Source organism: Myotis nattereri, assembly GCF_964212035.1.
Source record: "Myotis nattereri genome assembly, chromosome: 8".
Classification (NCBI taxonomy): domain Eukaryota; kingdom Metazoa; phylum Chordata; class Mammalia; order Chiroptera; family Vespertilionidae; genus Myotis; species Myotis nattereri.
Genome location: NC_138083.1, coordinates 74,945,266 through 74,968,329, shown reverse-complemented (window position 1 = coordinate 74,968,329; position 23,064 = coordinate 74,945,266). Strand labels below are relative to the sequence as shown.

General features: G+C 38.1%; 1 protein-coding gene across 3 annotated transcripts in view; it reads right to left on the bottom strand.

The window, feature by feature from the left end:
* Window positions 1-23,064, bottom strand: part of GALNT1 (polypeptide N-acetylgalactosaminyltransferase 1) — a 77,063-nt gene that overhangs the window by 30,727 nt on the left and 23,272 nt on the right. For 2 of the 3 annotated variants that reach the window (XM_081097429.1, XM_081097427.1), the window contains exons 2-3: window positions 6,147-6,388; window positions 2,193-2,367 (exon numbers count right to left, since the gene is read on the bottom strand). Coding sequence is in view for 2 of the 3 variants with exons in the window: in XM_081097427.1 (XP_080953553.1) it covers window positions 2,193-2,367; window positions 6,147-6,285 (314 nt within the window). In the remaining variant the exon portion in view is untranslated. Of the gene's footprint in view, window positions 1-2,192; window positions 2,368-6,146; window positions 6,389-19,685; window positions 19,741-23,064 lie in introns of all 3 variants that reach the window. The other variant, XM_081097428.1, reaches the window with a different exon arrangement.

The window sequence follows — 23,064 nt, the reverse complement described above, 5'->3', positions numbered from 1 at the left end:
AAAAGGTGATAAGCAGAAAACAAGATTTATTAGGTTGAACTTTATGAAACTGTCACTTTAATAGATAAAAAAAAGATGAATATCAACTTTGTATGGTTCAACCTAAAAGGAAACTATATCAATAGTCACAATAATTGTAGATGCATCAAATTCAACCCATTATAAACAATGACTATTAGAGTGAATTAAAAGTATAAATCCAGCCATTTAGTAGAGATACACCTAAAACAAAATCATACAGATGGCTGAAAGTAAAAAAATAGAAAAAAAAAATAGACATACCAGAAAAATATTAAACAAACTAAAAGTGGTATAGCACTATGAAAACCAGGGGGAAAGGAAGTTAATAAAGATACAGTGAACACGGGGTTAAAAAAACCCAACACCATGAATTGTCTTAAATGCATTCAATGATGCAGCCTTGAAAGATAAACTAACAGAATGACTTAGAGATACTGTCAAATCCACAATAAGGAAAGAGAAGGCTACTTTTTCCAAAAAAATTTCTGATAAAAAAGAAGAAGAAAAAGATACAAGACACTCTAACTGGTCTTCAAATAATAAACTATAAGGGGAAAAAGAAGATGAGAGGGAACCTGCAGATTTAAGAGACCTATCTACCAGCTGTAGATATGTGTAGATCTTATTTGGATCCTGATACAAACACTATAAAATAAAGGTACATGACATCACCAGGGAAACTTGAACACTAGGTATTTGACGCTATGAAGTAATCACGGTTAATATTTTTTAGGTATGAAAATGGTACCATGATTTTTCTTTTTTTCTTTAATGAGTCCCTATCTTTCAGAGACACATACTGTAATATTTACAATGCTAGGCCTTTGGCCTGGGACTGGGGAGTCTACTTCTAACCTCACTCACCTGGCTGATGACAAAAGGCCACACACCAGAGGGCTGCTCCGGTCATGTCAGTGAGCTTACCCCCGAGCCAGTGACCCAAGTGAGAGTAAAAGACCAAATTGGAACCCACAGTGCATTTTATAACCTAATCCCGAAAGTGATACTCTATCATTGGTTCTGTGTTCTACTGGTCATACAGACCAACCCTAGTACAACATGGAGAGATAGGCACAAGTATCAATACCAAGAGATGGAGATTGTCAGAGGACATCTTAGAGGGTATAATATAAGACTGTTAGGATGGTTGAAGCAGGGTAATGAATATATGAGGGTTCATTATACTATTATCTCTATTTTTGTACCTATTTGATATTTTCCATGATAAAATGTTTAAAACGAGGATAAAAACACAGAGATGGAACAAGAAGGTATAAAAGGGCTACTTAGAGGTAGCAGTGACTGTGTGCTCCCTTCTCTCCCATAAGCACCCAGTGGTTGGCCAGGACTGTGTATTAGCAGCTTGCATGAAACAGACTCTTTTTAAGTGTGAGGGGTGCTCAGCAAGCCCGAAATTCAGTGCACCAGCTTATGTATCATACCATTTAAACACTGTTCTCAACAGCTTAATTAATAATAGTCAAAAGTGGAAGCAGCCCAAATGTCTACCAATGTGTAAATACACTATGGTATATTCACATTAACAAACCACTACACTGCCATGAAAAATAATAAACTTCTGATATATACAACAACATGGATTTCAAAGACACAAAAGAATATATACTATATGGATCAATTTATGAAAAGTACCAGAAAAGGACAAAAATCGTCTATGGTTAGAAAGGTGAAGACAAAGGCTGCCTCTCGGGGTGGGAGCACTGGAAAGGAACATGGGAGAACTCTCAGGTGATAGATATGTTCTGCTTCTTGATTTGGAAGACAGACAGGTATACGCATATGTAAAGATTCAGTAAACTGTATACTTCCAACTGCATAATTCACTGTTTTAAACTGCAGAAAACTTAACAGAATCTTTTTTAGAAAGCTGATACTATGACTGTTTTGGTAATAATGAAGTTTAAAACCCCCTACCACCTTAATCTATTAAGATAAACAATTATTTTCCAAAGCCTAAAATACATGGTCCTAATGATCACTAGTAACTTGAGGTATTATCAGCGTTTAATTATTTTTAAGTGGGGTAAGTAGTAAGTTAGTGATATAGCATTCACTCTAGGAGCAGTCAACACTAATGTGCAACTGATTAGGAATTCAGAACCTACTTTTCATTCAAATTAAACACTATCAGGACCATCCTGGATACTTACCCTTCTAGCCTAACATCAGGTAAAGATCTGTTGAGTGCAATCATCTCGCTTGCCATTAAGTTGAACTGATTGATTTTAAACATCTCTTTCATCTTTTCTTGATCCTCTTTAGGAATGACGACTGGTTTTCCCATTTCTCCAGGACCTTCATGAGGCTTTTGTACTGGCTCTAAAACTAAGAATAAGGAGGAAACTTAACTAACAATTTTAGAACAATCAATTCATGCTTCTTTCTAATAACATTTGAGCTTAAACAGTGCCTTCAACAACGAGAGCCATTTCTGAGCTCAGGTCTCCCAGCCTGCAACACCTCCTGGGAGCTGCCCTGTCCTCCACTTCATGCCAGGGTTATTTATGACTTGAGACCTTCTTACCTGCACTACTCACCTGAATCACTGCATTGTTGTGGCACATCCATTCAAATATTGTTACCACATTAACCTCCCTAAAAGCATAGGCTTCACTATTATTCTCACGGTCTTCAAAAGTAGAATCTTTTCAATGTGAAATTTAACCTAACCTGCCAAACAAACCACTTGCTAGGCTCTCCACCCACTTCTCCCCAGTACTTCATCCTCAGTCAAACAGCAATTCACTACTCTCCCCCCGACCCCCAAAGCCTCATGTTTTCTTGCTTTGGTGCCTTTGCTCACACAGGTCTCCTTCCATTGGTGTCTCCTTCCCACCCTATCTCTGCAACACCTTGTCTTTCAAGGCCCAGCTAAAGTGGCTTCCCTAGCTTCTAGCTTTTCTGAATCTGTGCATTTACTACTCTTGGCTACCACATCATTTCATCTAAGAGTTCTTATGTCTCTAACCAACTGCGACTACTTTATTTTCTTACTAAAAGTCCAGTACACGACATTCATGCATGGGGGTGGGGGGGTGGGAGGGGGAAGCAGGGTCCCTCAGCCCAGCCTGCACCCTCTCGCAGTCCAAGACCCCTCGGGGGATGTCCAGGGAAGCACGGGCCTAAGCCAGCAGTCAGACATCCCCAGAGGGGTCCTTAGCACTACAGGCGGAGGCAGGAGAGGCTCCCGCCATCATCGCTGCACTCACCAGCAGTGAGTCCAGCTTCTGGCTGAGTGGCGGTCCCCCTGTGGGAGTACACTGACCACCAGGGGGCAGCTCCTGCGTTGAGCATCTGCCCCCTGGTGGTCAGTGCATGTCATAGCGACCGATCTTTCTGCTGTTTGGTTGATTTGCATATTAGCCTTTTATTATATAGGATTTTTAGTATTTTTTTATTTATTAAAGCTAGGGACAGTGAAACAAGGAATGCTTAGGATAGAAGCAATAAGAGAGACCTATGCAGGGCTGCTCTGGTTCTAGAAATGCCACAGTAAAGAAGTGAGCCAAGCCCTAACTGGTTTGGCTCAGTGGCTAGAGCACTGGCCTGCAGACTGAAAGGTCCCAGGTTCGATTCTGGTCAAGGGAATGTACCTTGGTTGCGGGCACATCCCCAGTGGGGGTGTGCAGGAGGCAGCTGATCAATGTTTCTCTCTCACTGATGTTTCTGACTCTCTATTCCTCTCCCTTCCTCTCTCTAAAAAATAAAAATATATTTTTTAAAAAAAGAGACGTGAGCCAATAGGGGGCTGCTTTAGCTCACTGTAAAGTCAGAAAAAGGGGGCCGTGGAGACAGGTTCAGTGGGTTGGCCTGAGATGGGCTGCCGCTGCTCCGCCAGTTACAGGTTTCATGAAGACCCTTAGAGTTTAGGAGAGAAAAGTAAAGATGTGCACCTGAGAAGGAAGAAAGTTGTGGGTGTGCTTCCAAAAGAGAGAGGGCCCAATTGCTATTTCTTACTACAATGATTGCTTAACCTGCTTATCATACCCCACCAGGTTATGATCTCTTTTTAGTTGGGTTTTTAAAATTAATTTATGTACCTTCTGTGGAATTTAGTAGTGTCTCATAGGAGTTTTATAACTGTATCCTGAACTAATATGTGAGTAAAAGTGAAATCCTATAATTGATAACAGTAGACATTATATAAGCACCATGCAAGGTGGAGCATCATGAAAGATAATTCTTATCAGAAGTAATGTTACACCTTGATATATACATAAAGAGTAGTATTTCAGATCCATAATCCCACAATCTTATTCTTTGTTATATGCTTTTGAGATGTTAAAAACATTCCAAGAATAGTTTCTAGGTCGATGTATTAAATTTGGATAAAAGGGTGTTAAACTTCCCACCTAAAAGGGATGGATATACAATGAAGTGAGGACAATGGGATGAAAATTCCTGTCTGGGGCATTACTTTTTTTATTACTTTTTATTAATTCTTAGAATCAATTCTGCTTACTTACCTGTCTCCAAAAATGAAGAGCAATAAGCAGGTTTGGGGACTGGGATGTTCAGGGGTCAAGAGTACGCAGCAGAGCTCTGGACCTGATAATTATCTTTAGTGCATGGCATGGGCAACAAAGAGTAAGTGGGAGACATCTAGTGGCCCTGATTATAAAGATCCTGTGCCCTGTTCTAATTTAAGATGATGCTTTATAGAAAAGTTAAAATGGGAACGTTTTCATGCGCTCAGTGTTGGAGTATTGTTACACAGAACCCCATCTATAACATATTCTTCCGGGGGACGAAGAGGAGCTCTTGAATCTGATCAAGCCTCTGAACCTACTACAGATTCACAGGAAACAGAGGCACAGAGGACATGATAAAAAACATCAAATGATACAATTCCTGACTCTGGGAAACAAGAAAAAGAGAACCCAATTTCTTCTTCAATAATAACCAACAGGGGGAGAGGGAGCAAAGAGAAAGAGTTATCCATATATCCATGCCACAAGCCCAGCCTTGAAGTGACAACTGTTGAAGCCAAATGATGGGCATCTGGGAATTAAAATTTCAAATTAAATTGTTTATTTTTTTCTACTTTTATTTCCCATCATTATGAAGTAAAAAACTCTGGTCTGGAGATTGTAAAGAATCAGACAAAACTATACAACATATGTAATCCTGCTGCTGCAATATTTTACAAACTTGATCATCTGATACTTATAGTGCCCACATTACATATTTTAACTTATTGGTTACTTGAGATCTCACAGCCACATTTAAAATTACTATTAATCAAAAGTTACATGACTACTATATGACTTACAGAATCTACCAGATAAATTAAATGGACTAATTACTTTTCTTTGGCAAAAAGGCTAAGATAAAATGTGCGTAGTTAGTGAATATTTTTACTACGAATGCATTTGCAGTATTAAAAAATCAACTTAACAAAAAAGATGGTAAGCATTAACTTTCTATGTATTTTACTTACCAGTCTTTTATGTAAATTTAAGGTGAGTTCAGTGAAATTTTTGTTTGAAAGTAACTAAAATGGGATTTGGATACCATCAATTTTCTGAACTAAAAAAAAAATTATTTTCTTGGCATACAATTTTATATGCCAATCATTTATAAAAATCAAATCAATGTTGATAAGGGAGTGACTAAGGTGTTATTCCAAAGTATTATATGAGAACGAAGATATTTTATACTTCTGTTAAACTTCATTTACATGACAATGTAGAAATGTTTCGTGTTTTAGAAAACTTAATTATCAAGAAAACTATAGGTTCCCTCTGTATGACACCAAATAAAATTAATGTATATAAGCCAGATGACATAATTTTGAATGTACTTTAATAAATCTTACAAATGACTAATTTATGTTTTTCTCATGGGAGCAGAATAAAGGGGTATAAGTTTATACAATAGCTATTTAGCCATTCTATGCATGACACTTTAACATTTTTAACTGTTGGAAGAACCATCAAAGAGTTTTTGGAAATATGATCATCATACATAGGAAAGCAGGGATCACTATTAATCTAAAAATGTTAAGATTATATAGTATCCAAATTAGTTAACAAAAAACCCACAAAAAACAAAACAGTGACATACTTATCAAAATGAGTGTTTTATTATAAAATGCCACTCACCGTCCCCAGCAGGAAGTCCTCTCTCCTTTTTTTCATCACATTTGTTGCATTCACTGAAGTAAAGCAGCAGGAACATATCCAAGAGTACCCAAACCAAGGAGGTGGCTAGGACCACCTTGCAATATGCAAATTTTCTCATGGCACTTTAAGTCAAATGCAAAATTTTAAAATACATATATATAAATATACAAAGATCATGAAAATGTTTCCAATCCAGTTTCATCAAAAATCACGTTCATAACCTACAGAGAGAAAAAGAAAAAACCACATTAACTTAAAAATTCAGAATATAGAGAATTGTAAGAATAATATGCATATGAAATTTTACTATGGAGAATAAGTTTATAGATCAGACTTAGAAAAACATTTGTAAACATTAAAATTGTATCAAAAATAACTCCTACAGATCAATATACAACAACCCAGTAGGAAAATAAGTAAAGGATGTAACAGGCACTTTGTAGAAAGTAAATCTGAATAGCCAATAAACATGTAGAAAAATGTTCAATTCACTTTAATTAGAAAAATGCAAATTAAAAGTGAGCTATTATATCATGTCCATCAAACACAGGAGGCTTAACTGTCTTCTATTCAATTACTATATTAAATGCTAAGGCAAAGCTAAGCCATTGATTGCCACAGGAGTTTAAGAAACCAGTGATTCCCAGTTCATTTCAACTACTCACATTCAGTTCCCAAGACCCAAAGACATATGCGTTCTCCTAGGAACCTATACTACAGCAGTTTATTGAGCTAATTATTGTCCCTCTGTGCCATTGAGTCCCATCCCAAAAATGCTACAGTCACCAGCCATTCAGAAACAGATTCATGGAAATTATATTGAAAAAGAAGAGCATCATAAAATCCGAGGCCTAGTGTTGGCTCTGACAGTAATTTTATAGACTTCCCTGATCTTTAGTTTCTATTTCCCACCCAAACTCCACACCCCCATCTGTTAAAATATGACAAAATGACTTGAGGAACTGTCACCAAATCTAGAAAGTCATTTGGGATAGTTTGACTAGAAAGATTTCTGGCACATAAGGAGTTCACCTTGGGGAGCTCTGGAGCAGTCTGGGGTTCCTCAGAGAGGTATAGAGTCACCCACTGAGCAGCTGATACCAGGCTCAAAGGCCTGTGTCACTACTGATTAGGAGACTGGCCAAGTGCATTCAGAGGAGGTAGATGGAGGAAACACACACTTAGCACATATGACCCACATGAAAGCCACATGAGCATATGCTCTGAAGGCCCAGGCTGAGGTTAATGCTCCAGCCCCTTACAAGGGCAACTTTATGTAGCATGTTCCATGGCGGGCAGCACAGACGTATTTACCTGAACTATGTATGGTGTCACATGTGTATTAGATTTATCAGGGAAATGACTTCATAAATTATATAAATAAATGTCTAATCACTGGGTTGTACAACTGAAACGAATATAATATTGTATGTCAACTGTAATTGAAAAATAAAAAATTAAAAAAAAACAGCCCTAGCTGGTTTGGCTCAGTGGATAGAGCAGGGGTGGGCAAACTTTTTGACTCGAGGGCCACAATGGGTTCTTAAACTGGACCGGAGGGCCGGAACAAAAGCATGGATGGAGTGTTTGTGTGAACTAATATAAATTCAAAGTAAACATCATTACATAAAAGGGTACCGTCTTTTTTTTCAATAGTTTTATTCATTTCAAACGGGCCGGATCCAGCCCACGGGCCGTAGTTTGCCCACGGCTGGGATAGAGCATAGGCCTGCGGACTGAAGTGTGCTGGGTTTGATTCCAGTCAAGGGCACGAGCCCGGGTTGCGGGTTCGATCCCCAGTGGGGGCGAGCAGGAGGCAGCCAATCAATGATTCTCTCTCATCCTTGATGTTTCTCTCCCTCTCCCTTCCTCTCTGAAATCAATAAAATAAATATTTTTTTTTAAAAAAAGGAAAGAAAAAAAACAGCCCTGGCCAGTGTGACTCAGTTAGTTGGGCGTCATCTAAGTGCATCGAGAGGTTGCTGATTCAATTCCCGGTGAAGGCATATGCCCTGGTTACAGGCTCAATCCCCAGTAGGGGGCATGCAGGTAGCAGCAGATTGATGTTACATGAATGTTTCTTTTTCCTTCCTCTCTCTCTAAAAATCAATAAACTATTCTTTAACAAAATAAAACAAAACCCAGCACTCTCAGGCTAGACCTAGGGTCACTAACTTTGTATCTACTGACCAGGCAGAGGTCTGAGATAGGAGACCTTTCAGTAGATCTATTTATTTAATTTATAGCTGGACTCTCTTCCAGGAGAACTAAAAGACTCAAAAAGATTATAGTTATCCTCTAACACAGTAAGGAGAGCCTAGGATATTTTATTTATATACTAATTATATACTTCATTTGCTCCGTTTCTCAAACAGAACTTATTCATTCACTTATTAGTTCACTCAATAAACACAAACTCTATAAATGTAGGGAATGTTTCAAATGCAAGGAATACGAAAGTGAACAAAATACACACACACCCTGCCCTTGGTAAAGTTTAGAGTTGGCTATAGAAAAGCAGGCATTAGTCAAACAGTCACATAGATGTTTTAACTGTGAAAATGCTTTGAAGGGATGTATACAGTATTATAAACATCTGTAATCGACCTGACTTTGTCAAAAAGGATTCCCTAAGGAAGACATGATTTAAGGGGAAAATAAGCATTTCAGACAGTGGGTAGCAAAGGCTCTATCGATAGCAAGAGGAGCCCAACACTGAAAGGTCAGTGGACCAAAAACAAGAGGAAACTGTTTGAGATGGAGCTGGAGTTGGATAAAAGTGGGCAGATGTAAGATATTAAGGGACAAACTAAATGGGATCAAGGATGATTACTGAGGGAAAAGAAATCCTGGCTTGTACAACTAGATACAGAGTGGTGCCAATCACAGAAATGAGCTAGTAAATGAGGACCAATTTGGGGAAGGAGGAGAATCAAGATGGGAAGAAACCTAAGTTTGACTTTGGGCTTGTTGAATATGAGGTGCCTTTGATACCTTCAAGGAGAGATGTTAACCACAGCTGCTGAATACAAAAGTTTGGGGCTCAAAGGAGGGGTCTAAGGCAAAGATATACAGACTGAAACCTCTACTCTCATGCAACTTTGTAGGGGCAAAGAGGCTAAAAAAAATCCACACACAAAAGAACTTTCGTGGAGCATTATTTCCCTCCTACTGTGTGGGCTGGACTTAGTAACTTACTTCTACCCAACAATCTATGGTGGAAGTAACGGGTTGTGATTTGAAGGCTTGTCATGAGACATTCTCCTAGCTCTCCCTCAGATCACACGCTCTGGGGAAAGCCAGCGCCTTGTCAGAAGGACACGCAAGGAACCCTACTGTGAGGTCCACGTAGTGAGAAACTGAAGCCTGCCAACAACCAGCACCATCTTGCCAGGCATGGAAATGAACACTTTGGAAGCAGGCCCAGGCAAGCCTTCAGGTACCTGCAGCTTTGGCCAACATCTTGACTGCGACATCCTGAAAGATCTCGAGTCAATACCACTCTGCTAAGCTGTTCCTGATGCCTGATCCAAAAAATATGAGAAAATAAATATTTATTGTTTAAAGCCATTGAGTTTATCAACAGAGAATTTCAAGAGCAAACTAGGACTAGAAAGGAAATTCTTTAAACTATAGTAAACATTTAATGATGGAATTTCTGTAACATAAATATGATGACTTAGGCACTCTCAGTTCAATCTGACATTGTACTGGAGGTCTAAGCAATAAGAAAAAAAAAGTAAGAATTAGAAAGTAAAGAGACAAAATTATCTCAGCAGATAGCATGATTTCTATACAAAAATTTTAAAAGAATCAATAGCTAAACCATTAGAGCTAATTTATGATTTCATTAATGTTGCTGAACACAAGACGAACATAACATTAACCATGCTCCTGTATGGTCATAACTAATGAGACAATAAAAAACAAATCACATTCCAAATAACTATAAAAACTATTAAGGTATTTGGAAATAAATTTAAACTATGTGCAAGACATGAAGAAAATTATGACGCTCTTATCAAAAGATATAAAACAACATTTGACTAATGAATAGATATACCATGTTCAGGGGGAAAAAAACCCAGCCTCTTCCAATAATTAATCTATAAATTTAGTATAATTCTTTTTTTACTGAGGTAAAATTGACATGTAACATTATAAATTAATGTAATTCAAATGAAACACAAATGAAGCTTTGGGGGACTGGATTTATTATAAAGCAGAAGTATCTAAAACCATGTGGTACTCAAAAATAAGCCCATACGTGTGTGGAATACTGAAAAGGTGCTACAACAAAGCAGAGTAGAAAATTGGCACAGGGACAAACGGCTTTCCATATGGTAAAACATAAATTTAGATCCCACCTTATACCAACAAAAGTAAATCTGTGCATAGACAATAACTGAAGCCAATCCTGTTCAAACAACGGAGCAACTATTTTTGGCCAATTACCTACTGGCTGGCTAAGGTCAGAATGGCGACAATCCCCTAGGTTTCAATAGTATGTAGGGTGTCCCCAAAAAATGTACACACACTTTAACAGCTGATAAGTCACTTCATTTTCAGTTCTTTTCAAGTTTAACTGATTTGAAATAATGGGTGAAGCCAAACTAAGTTTTGAACAAAGAAAATTAATCCTAAAGTGCCACTAGACTTTTCGTGGGGTTACATAAAAGATAAAGTTTACGGTACAAAACCAGCAACAGTCAACTAACTGAGGGCACACAAATACCAAACGAAATGATTCTTGATGTTTGCTATTCCATTGCTTCGAGTTAGCAGTGCCAGAACAATCATCAGTTTGAAAACAGGCATTGATAATGAAAATTATTCATTTCTGTAGTTTCTTTTAAATTTTGAAAATGAACTGCATGTTAATAAACACTGACTTTATAATCATTCAAAGTGCATATACATTTTGGGGGCACACCTGTATTCTCCATTTCTATAAAGTATTTAGGCCAACATTTCTGCCACTGTCTTTGAGTCAAGTGATTATTAAAATTTAGTACTGAGGCGGCTTATTCACTAGCAAAAAAAAAAAAAATCTTCAAATATTAGCATATTCTTATTCTACCTGCATTAATAACAAAGACTTAGTAAAAACCAATCCCAAACCCCTGCACAAGATGATGTCCACATTCCATATAAACATGGATCTTCTCTAACTCTATTTCTCAGGTGTTACCCCAAGTTTAGTGGTTGGGGGAACAGGCTTATCATTTTGGATACTAATGGTATAGACTCCTACAAAATTTATTGGCTTGAATGTTTCAATGTAGAGCATTCAATGTTTGGTATCTTAAGTGGAATGTCACTTTCTAAGGTAATACAACTGACTTAATTTCTAGCAATACCTTTAAAAGTTTATATTTTTTCCTAGTTATAAAAGTAATACATGTTCAATACAAAGAACTTAGGAAACACAGAAAACCACCTATAAACCCTAATAAACACTACTACTACCAATGGGTTAAGTGTCCATTCAGTCATTCAGAATAGATAGTAGAAATATTATGTTTTAAAGTAAGTCTGTAATATCTATTTTGCCTCATTTTTGTGTCTTAAAAGCCTTTATCAGGGAGAAAAGGGATGGGTGTGACTATAAAGGGTTAGCATAAAAGATTTTCATGGTGATGCTGTATTTTGATGTTTTGTGTTTTGTTTTTTTTAATTAAAGTAATATGCTCAACAGACATTTCTAACCCCTCTTCCCACCCCTGCCACTGAGAATCATGTCTTAGGCAACATCAAATATCTTAATGGTCGCTTCAAATTAGCACTGATATTCACAGTCTATGTCAAAATGCCACATATTGTTTAACACTTAAAGAATAGACATAAATGGATACAAACTGAGGTGGCTCCCTGCCCCTCATGATTCTGACCTTTGCTCTCCATGTCCTCCCCAAAGGGTTCTTCTGGTAACAGACTCAAGCCCCTGACCACAAAACAAATGACCCAGCCAGGCCAACCACAGAACCTCATCCCTGGCTTCTTGAGTCACAGAGCTAGGAGCCTGTGCGTCTAGGACTGCCAACACTGCCCAGCACACAGAGAAAGCCTAAGAGTATATAGGGTGTCCCAAAAAATGTATACACACTTTTCTTCAGGTTTCTGTTATTATAAGCAGTACTGCTATGAACATTCCTGAACACTCTGCAGTCCAAGAGGAGCAGGACAAGCAGAGGCATACAGATCAAGAGGCAGAGGGTCTGGACTCTTCCTTGGCTTTTGTGAATACCCAGGAGTCCTTCCTTTAATCCCCTTTTCTGCTTATGAGAGTTTCCATTGGATTCCTGACATAGCCAGAACATCTGGGGTGGTGGGGGTGGGGAAGTGGAACTTACTAGTATAGGTAAAACCAAGCAGGTCCTGGTTCATCCTTTTAGTGCCCCAAATCCCAAAAACATATCAATCCTAAGTATGTAAAAAACTCATCACAGAAACAAAGGATCACAACACAACACAACACAGATCCACCAGCTGGCTGAAGAATAAAGAACATAACCTTTAGTTCCCTCTCCAATCCCATCTCTTCCCCAGCTCCTCACTGCCAACCTTTATTCAGAACTTATCACTCTACTTGTTCCTGATAGTTTTACCTCACAGTATCTCTTAACAATGCCTTGTTTACATTTATTTCTGAACTGCTTATAAATAGAAAAAATCCGAGACTTGCTTTTTTTCTAACACTGTGTTCCCAAGATCCATCCATATGTTGCACACAGTTGTAGTTACTTCATTTTCATTGGCTTAGCATACCCCAGTTTATCCATTCTACTTTAAATGGACATTTGGTTCTTTTAGGTTTCTGTTATTACAAGCAGTACTGCTATGAACATTCCTGAACATATTTCCTGGTACACACATGCAAATATATTTATTTAGGGCAGGGGCCAGCAAATTTCTTTTGCAAAAGGTCAAATAGTAAATATTTTAGGTTCTGTGGGACATCTCTGTCACAACCATCCTAATCTGGTACCACAAAAGCAGCATAAATGATATGTAAACAAGTAAATGCAACAGTATTTCAATAAAACTTTATTTAGGAACACTGAAATGTGAATGTCATATAATTTTCATATCACAAATTACAAAATTATTTTAATTTTTTTAACCATTTAAAAATTGTTAGAAACCTTTAACTATGAGCCCTGATCTAGAGAATATCCTTAGGGGTACTGGGTCACAAGATATGCATTTTTTAAAAAATATATTTTATTGATTTTTTACAGAGGAAGGGAGAGGGATAGAGAGTTAGAAACATCAATGAGAGAGAAACATCGATCAGCTGCCTCCTGCACACTCCCCACTGGGGATGTGCCCGCATCCAAGGGACATGCCCTTGACCGGAATCGAACCTGGGACCCTTCAATCCTCAGTCCAATGCTCTATCCAGTGAGCCAAACCGGTTAGGGCAGGATATGCATATTTTAAATATGATCAATTTGTTTTCCCAGATGGCTGAAGCAAAACAATGCAAAATGAAAGCTCTGGATGTATTATATCCTTGGCAACACTTATTGATGTCAAACTTTTATTTTTTTTACAATCTGATGGGTGTGAAGTTGGTATCTTATACTTTTAATCTGCATTTCCCCACCATCTCTGACCTTCTTGGCCATCTCATTTCCTCTGCCTACTGAAGTCTAATTAGTTTTTCTTCTTATTAATTTTTCAAAATATGTTTTTATTGGTTTCAGAGAGAGGAAGGGAGAGGGAGAAAGACAGAAATATCAATGATGAGAGAGAATCATCCATCGGCTGCCTCCTGCACATCCCCCACTGGGGATCAAGCCCACTACCGGGGCACATGCCCTGACCGGGAATTGAACTGTGACCTGGTTCATAGGTTGACGCTCAACCACTGACCACACTGGTCAGGCTATAGCTTATCTTCTTAATAAGAACTGTCTTTTATGGTTCACATTTTCTAAGTCTAAAATTCTTCTCTATGTAGAGACCATTTTAAAGTTTTACGCTTTAGGTTTCAGTAGAGATTCAATGTCATTTTCTTCCATGTGGATAACCAACTGTCGAGTACCATTTATGGAAAGTTCATCCTTTCCCTAATGGCATGCAATGCCAACTTTGTTACAAACCTGGTTTCTAGGGTTCTATTTTCTGTTTCATTGGTCTGTCTATCCCTACACCACATTGATGTCTTATTACAGCTTTAAAATAATATTTTTAAATTTTATTTTATTGTTTAAAGTATTACAGATAGTAGTACATATATCTCCTTCCCCCCCCCCCCATTGACCTTCCCCCAGCCTCCCCTACCCACCAGCACATGCCCTCACCCTCCCGCCCCCCAACCAGTGTCTTGTATCCATTGGTTATGCTTATATGCATGCATACAAGTCCTTCAGTTGATCTCTTACCTCCCCCCTAACCCCCGCTTCCAACACTCCCCAGCCTTCCCACTGTAGTTTGACAGTCTGTTCAATGCTTCTCTGACTCTGTATCTATCTTTTTGCTCATCAGGTTATAATGTTCTTTATTATCCATAAATGAGTGAGATCGTGTGGTGTTTTTCTTTCACTGCCTGGCTTATTTCACTTAGCGTAATGCTCTCCAGTTCCATCCATGCTGCTGCAAATGGTAAGAATTCCTTCTTTTTTATAGCAGCATAGTATTCCATTGTGTAGCTGTATCATAGTTTTCTAATCCACTCATCTGTTGATGGGCATTTAGGCTGTTTGCAAATCTTGGCTATTGTAAATTGTGCTGCTATGAACATAGAGGTGCATATATCCTTTCTGATTGGTGTTTCTGTTTTCTTGGGATATATTCTTAGAAATGGTATTACTGGGTCAAATAGCTGTTCCATTTTTAAAGGAACGCCATACTGTTTTCCACAATGGCTGCACCAGTCTACATTCCCACCAGCAGTGAAGGAGGGTTCCTTTTTCTCCGCATCCTCTCCAGCACTTGTCATTTGTTGATTTGTTGATGTAGCCATTCTGACAGGTGTGAGGTGGTACCTCACTGTCGTTTTGATTTGCATCTCTTGGATGATTAGTGATTTTGAGCATGTTTTCATGTGTCTCTTGGCTTTCTGAGTGTCCTCTTTTGAAAAGATTCTATTTAGGTCCTTTGCCCATTTTTTGATTGGATTGTTCATTTTCCTTTTGTTGAGTTGTATGAGTTCCCTGTAAATGTTGGAGATTAAACCCTTATTAGAGATAACATTGGCAAATATGTTCTCCCATGCAGTAGGCTTTCTTGTTGTTTTGTTGATGGTTTCTTTTGCTGTGCAGAAGCTTTTTATTTTGATGTAATCCCATTTATTTTCTCCTTAGTCTCTGTTGCCCTAGGATCTATGTCTGTAAAGATATTGCTACAACATATGTCTGCAATTTTGCTGCCTATGGAGTCTTGTAGGATTTTTATGGTTTTCCCGTCTTACATTCAAGTCCTTTAGCCATTTTGAGTTTGTTTTTGTGTATGGTGTAAGTTGGTGATTTGGTTTCATTTTTTTGCATGTATCTGACCAAATTTCCCAGCACCATTTATTAGAGGCTGTTTTGACTCCATTGTATGCTCTTGCCTCCTTTGTCAAGTATTAATTGAGTATAATGGCTTGGGTCAATTTCTGGGTCCTCTATTCTGTTCCATTGGCCTATATGTCTGTTCTTGTGCCAGTACCAGGCAGTTTTGAGAACTGTGGCTTGGTAATATAGTTTGATGTCTGGTATTGTGATCCCTCCAACTTTGTTCTCCTTTCTCAGGATAGCTGTGGCTATTCGGGGTCTTTTTTTATTACAGATGAATTTTTGGAGAGTTTGTTCTATATCTTTGAAATATGCCATTGGTATTGTAATAGGTACTGCACTGAATCTATAGATTGCTTTAGGTAGTACGGACATTTTAATGATGTTGATTCTACCAATCCATGAACATGGTATGTTCTTCCATTTGTTTAGGTCTTCCTCTATCTCTTTTTTCAATGTCCTGTAATTTTCTGAGTACAGGTCTTTTACTTCCTTGGTTAAGTTTATTCCTAGGTATCTTAATTTTTTTGGTGCAATGGTAAATGGGATTGTTTTTTTCATTTCTCTTTCTGTGAGTTCATTATTGGTGTATAAAAAGGCCACAGATTTCTGGGTGTTAATTTTGTATCCTGCTACAATGCCTAAAATAATTCTTGATATATGGTAAAGCAAGCCTTGTCACCTTTCACTACTTCTTGAGGAATGCCTTGGCTACTCTTGACTCATTGGCCTTCCTTAGCTATGCTGACCACTCAATTACTTAAAATTCCATCCATTGCAAAAGAAACCTAGTAGTTAAAACTGTTTACATGACTATGGTGGAACAATTCTACTGTTTTGAGAAAGTACATTTAATAAATCACAAAGACCATAAAAAAGAAGTTGGCATTGAAGGAGGGATTAAACTCAAGTCTAATAGTTAAGTTCCAAAAATTTTACAAAATGACATGATTTTCAAAATAACTTTTATGTCTACTATATTTTGTTTCTTAAAAAAAAGTTTCAGTCTTTTAGAGTCACAACTCATTACATGCTTTCCGGATATTTACTGAGTCTTGGCCAACTATGTTCTTCATACCATGTCGGGTACTGTGTATGGTACAAGCATAAAGGCAATGATCCACACCACAGAAGCTCTTATCACGCTGCTAATCACCAGTCTAAGAGACATGTCATTCACATTATAAGAGAAACATCAATTCAGCTAACTTGGCAGGGAAAAGACACCCAAACAGGGAAGTTTCTAAACAGGTTTTCTCAGAAGGCAATATAAGACACTAAATCTTCTGCAATAAGATTTTCTTTAAAATAAATTTTTTCTGTAATTGTTTTCTGTCTTTCCTCTACCTAAAACCATTTATGGATTCCCCTGTTCTTCTAAAGAATACTGTTATTGCAGGACTCAAACCTAAGAGTCCTTGCTAAAGAAAGTCTATGGTCAAATAAATAGGGGAATGCTACGTGCTCTCTTTGCCCTGGGAGATTCATACTGTATATTATGGCACTCTGTGAATTTCTGCAATAAGGGAACCTACTTAACTTTATTAACTTAGAACTTCTCATTTTCAAGCATGGAACTTTCTCCATATACTTTGTCTTTCTTTTTTGCATAATATAAAGCAGGTTTCAAATAGCAATAAATAAAGTAGTAGAGATTGGTTTCAAATGCTGGAATCAGGAAATTTTTAAACTATGGGTTACTTTCTTTTTGCAAAACTGCTATATCTGTATATCTGCAAATTCTGTAAAAAAGAAATCCCATTCTGTTTAAAAGTCCCTCACAAAAAAGGCCTTCATGAAGTAAAGGTTAATTCTAACATCTTGATTTAACCATTTTAACTTCATTATTTCTGTTTTGTTCCTTAATATACCTGGATATAATATAAATAGTTGTGGACAAAAATGAGAAATCCAAAAGTCACCATTATATAAATCCCTAAAAGAAAATACTCTACAAACTTCTCAGGGAACTGAAATTTGTCAAATATTTCTACTGTCAATTCTTTTCTTAAAATTTAGTATATCATAGTCTAAAGACTGTATATCAGCGCAAATACAGCCTTATCTCAGGTAGGATGCTGTGAGGAAGGAGTTAACACGGCATTCCTGTTTTACTTAGTCCTTGCTAATCCTGGGGGAATGCCTAGAGCCATAGCAACTAACCCTGGCCAGACTGAGAACTGAACTCCTGAAAAGTTCAGTCACTGGTTAAGGATGTTAGAGGCAGTGGTCAGGATGTACCAGGATGTTAGCAATGTGTAAAGTAATCATCAAGATTTATGATGTGTGCCTGGTATCTCTTCTGGGTTCTAAGTTTCAGTTACCAGGCTGGCCAGATGGCAGAAATGTGCCTGTGTGACCAGCTTCCTGTAAGAACTCTGGGCTGTCATACTCATGTGCTTCCCTTGCCAGAGACATCTTATATATGTCTCGATCATTCACAGCTACAGAGGAAATTGTGTCCATGTAACTCTTATAGCAGAAAGACTTGGAAGTCTGTGCCAGATCTCTGGAGCATTCACCCATACAACTTTTTCCTGCTGTTCCTGCACTGTAGCCTTTGCTGTATTAAACCTGAACCTGAGTACATGATGTTGAGTTGTGTGAGTCCTTACAGCAAATCATGGGATCCACAAAACAAACACCATTAAAGAATTTGGTTGGCCATTACTTACTTCTCTCATTTTTCAGAAGCTAAATGATCATAATTACAATGATAATTACAATCTCCTTAAATGAATGAATCGGTGTACAGGATAAAAGTTAACAGAGTAGGCCTGAGACTGCTATCCTCAGAAAGACTTGGTTGTAGGTTGGTCCTTGGCTGGTGTCTGGGAACTTGAATGATAAACAGTTCCCTACACTGACATAAAACTCACCTTAAAGGACAAGTGTGCCCTACTGTGCCTAAACTATTTGTACAAACAGTGGTTTATGCAAAACACCTGCTTTCCCTCTGGGAGCCTTAAGTTTTGGTACATGCTAGGCAGAGGATGCCTCCATCACCAGCCCCAATAAAACATTGGCAAAGAGTCTATCGAGTTTCCCTAGTTGACAGCACTTCACTGCTGTCACAGCTCATTGCTGGAGGAATGAAGCAAACCTGAGCGACTCCACAGAAGAGTGAGGGCTCTTGGAAGCCTGTGCCTGGTTCCCCCAGACTTCACCCCCCAATCCCCGCCCCCGCACTTAATATTGCTTTGTTAATATTAAGTTCCCTTGTTAATATTGCTTTGTATCTTCTCACTGTAATGAATCTTAGACATTATTATGATATATGCTGAATCCTGTGAGTCCCCTAGCGAATCACTGAACGTGAGGGTGATCTTGGGAACCCCCAACACAATCAGCATATTAAAACTTGGTTTCAATTCCAACACGTATTATGATTCTATAAAAGTGGGCCTCTTTATGCTTCTAAATGAAAAAAACATAACCACCTTATAGTCCCATTACACAAAATCAAATGAAGTAATGCACAACACACTCAGATATCATAGTACACTGTCAATAAATGTGAAATAGTATTTTAGAGCACTTTCTTAGATAAAACAAAAATTGAGAACCTTTTCTATTTGTACGGATGCAATGAGAATTCAAACAGCCACTTGGATTATTGAAAAGGGACACTCTAAGACAAACTTTAACCCTCTATCTTCAACACTGGTTCTGTGAGTGATTACCAGTCCGCATGGCAGGATTACTGGGTAAGATCAAGCAGGTTAAACCCTATATAATCAATATCTTTTCATTTCTAAACCTGGTCTTCATTTAGTCTTCAAATTAACCGCCCTACTGAAAAGTAAATGCACTAATTAATTAGTACTGAGCTATGCTTGGTGGTTCAACTTCTCAAATTACTAAACTAGAATTTTAGCACAACCCATTTTCTTGTGTGTATATGCAGCATAAAGTACAATCAACAAAAGTTTGAAACCTTTGGAGCTAAAAGAACAAACCCTAATGTAAAAAGAAGTGGAATCCTGAAGTCATTCACTCCTAGCTATCAACTTACCCCAAAGTGGTTTTTCAAATGAATTCATATCCCAAATCCATATGTCCCACATCTCCTGTTAAAAAATAAATTTCCTATAATCAGTTTATTAAAGAATAACTCTACCCTCCCCCCTTACCTCAGCCACCCTATTCCATTGGACTATACCAGCCACACCTCCCAATGCTGAGCATGATGCCTAGCACACAATGCATTCATTCAGTTAATGTCCAGTCCATGAATGAGTGAGTCAATGGATAAAGTATTATTACTGGAACCAACACCAAGCTCAGTGGAAATACTTGCCTCCTCTTACAAATCTATGAGGATATTAACTTTCCAGATGGGCAAGCCAAAGACAAACAGCACGTGTGGCAGATATTGTTTCTGCCTTATCCCACCCTCAGACCCTATGTTTTTCAAGGCACGAGACCCCCAACTGAATTCAAGTGATCAATCTTCTTGCCAGTGAAGTGACCAAATTTCAACCCATGGCACCTGAGGGGAAGTCTGTTGGGAAGCTTTCAGAAACAGTTACGCTCCGTCATAGAGATGCTGGAGGAAAACCTATCCGTTTCCGCCTTTGGGAATTGTTTGCATTGGATACACCGAGGTGCTGCAGCCATCTGAGGTCATGAGGGAAACAACACGCTGAGGATGGCAAAGTGAAATATGGAAAGCGCATGGGGACCTGATGACATGGAGTCACTGAGCAGACAAACCCTGAAATCTCTATGTCTGGACCTCTTGTTAGGTGAGTTGATAAAGCCTGCATTGTTTAACCATAGTCAAAAACATCCTAAGACACCACTCTGTAACCGACAATTACTTATTTAGACAGACATCTATTCTGTGAAGGAAAAATATAAGATGTGAATCAGTGGAGAACCCAAATTAAGGAGTCTACTTTTACAGGAGATTACTTAGAGGCAGAATTTCAATAAAAATTTAATAGCTACAAACTAGAATTTGGTATATAACATGCCCATCTTAGACACAGCATTAATCTATCACAATCACATATCCCTAATTTATTCAAACTTTAATAAATATCAAGCATGTGTAAGCACTATGCCAAGTAAAATCTGATGTAGATAAATGTGAAAAAATACTCAGTCCTGCCCTGGCTGGTGCGGCTCAGTTGGCTGAGTGTCATCTCATGTACCAAAAGGTCACTGGTTCAATCCCGATCAGGGCACACGCTGGGGTTGCGGGCTTATCCCTGGTAGGGAGCATGCATGAGGCAGCCAATCGGTGATTCTTCTTTTCTCCCTCTCCCTCTCTCTCTCTCAAATCAATTTTAAAAACATATTAAAGACTCAGTCCCTGTCCTCAACAAGCTTGCCATTGAGGGGGAGAGATAACAAGGCAAGTTTGTGTGGCACTTCACTATTTACAAAATACTTACCTATCTTTGCGACAGGTGCCAAGTGATGAGAGGCTATAGTGCACAAAGGAGTGAAAGTGGTAGGGAGAATGACTGGGGAATTGATTTCAGTTATGAAAAGACAAAAGGATATTGCAAGTGGACAAAACAATGTGAGCTAAAATAAACAGGGAGGCAGGAAAATGCATGGAGTGTCTAGGGGACCACAAACAGACAAACATGGCAGATATGGTTGAGGGGGTGAGTTCAGAACAGGACAAATCTTGACTATCACGCTAAGGAGTTTGAAGAGCAACCGTCAGGGGGAGTTTACCCATGTTTGTACTTTTATCTCTTGAATATGTTGAAATAATTACAACAGAATACTGTGGTTTCAGTATTCAGTTCAACAACCAACTCAGACACTAGGAAATATATTGCCACTATCAACAATGGAAACCCCCAGGGATCCTGGGGAGCAGTTTCTGGCAAGTAAAGGACCAGGCAGGAACTTCCTCCAGGCCAGGGGCCCACGCTCTTTTCTGGCCATGAATCCTCAAAATCTCCAAGGTTTTTGTTCTGTATTTTTGTCAAAACACCAACTTCAGCCCTGAGTTCTAATGGAGTTCTCTTCTTCTCAAACTATCTCTCTCTTCTTTCCTTTACCATCTTCTGAACAAGTAGTCTTTATTCTATCTCTAATTTCTCAACTCCACAACCCAGTGTAGTCTGGCTTCACTTCAACAAAACCGCTTGTTGATCAGTCCCTGTAATGTCCTAACTACCAAAACCAGTCTCCTTTTCAGACTCATTCTTCTTGAAATCTCAGCCTCCTCGATTACTTTTGGAATAAGAAGGCTATAAATAAAATATAATCTCTTCTTTTCCTGGCTCCCGGCGTCACTTCTTGTCCCTCAACTTTTCTAACCATGCTTCTGTCTTCTTCACCGGCTCATTCCACTCTGTCCTGACACTCTACACACCCTCCATGGAAATTCGCCAGTTGTAAAGCTTCACCCGCCATGCACTAATGGCTCCCATATCTGTATCTTCTTCCTGGAACTCTCTGGTTAGACTATAAGCTCCTCCAGAATGAGAATTATGTTTTTCATACTTGAATCCTAAAAACTTTATGGAATGTCTGAAGATAGCAGACACTCATCTATAAAACAACATCTCCATCCCAACATTATTCTTTCTAGTTTCCTAATGTTTTCCTTTCCATTCTAACACCAAACACTAATTTGTATCATAACCTATGAATCAGTTTGTGAATTATCTTGTAAGCCTCATGAGTGCAGAGACTTTATTTTGTTCAATGCTATTTCTACGGCTCCTGGAATAGTACCTGACAGACACATGGTAGAAGAGTTTAAAAATTATTTGTTAAATGAATAAAAACACCAGAAAACAATGCCATGTAAGAAGGAATAATGGTGATTGAAATTAAAGTATTTTAAGGTTGCTGTGTTTAGGTATAGGTTAGAAATATTTAATTTACTTTAGACTTTTTAAGATCAAGTATTAAAAGTTAACTAATTAAGCAAAGACAATGTGAACTTAAAAAATCAAAGTTGAAAAAAGAAGGAATAAAAAGAACAAAAACAAATTTAAAATCAGAAAACCCCACAAATATAGAAAGCTCAAAATGAAATGGTAGGACTAAATCTCAAAACATAAGTAATTAAAACTTATTAATATAAAGATGTGATACACATGAAACTAGAGCAAAGGATAGAGGTGGCAGGTAAGTGGAACTACATAGTTGCAAGAGACTTAAATTTTATTGAAATAGGACAACCCAGGGCCCATTCATAAAATTAAAACAAAAACAAAGAATTCCTTGCAAATTAGAAATAGGAATGAACTTTGTTAACCTGAAAAAGGATAGGGTCCCTAAGCCTACAATAAACAAAATACATACTGGTGAAGCGTAACCACAGAACCAGTTCAAAATTGTCCTATCCTGTTTCTAACGAGATACTGAGTTGCCTTTCACAGCCAACAGACCAAAACCTCCTCATACAGCTAAAG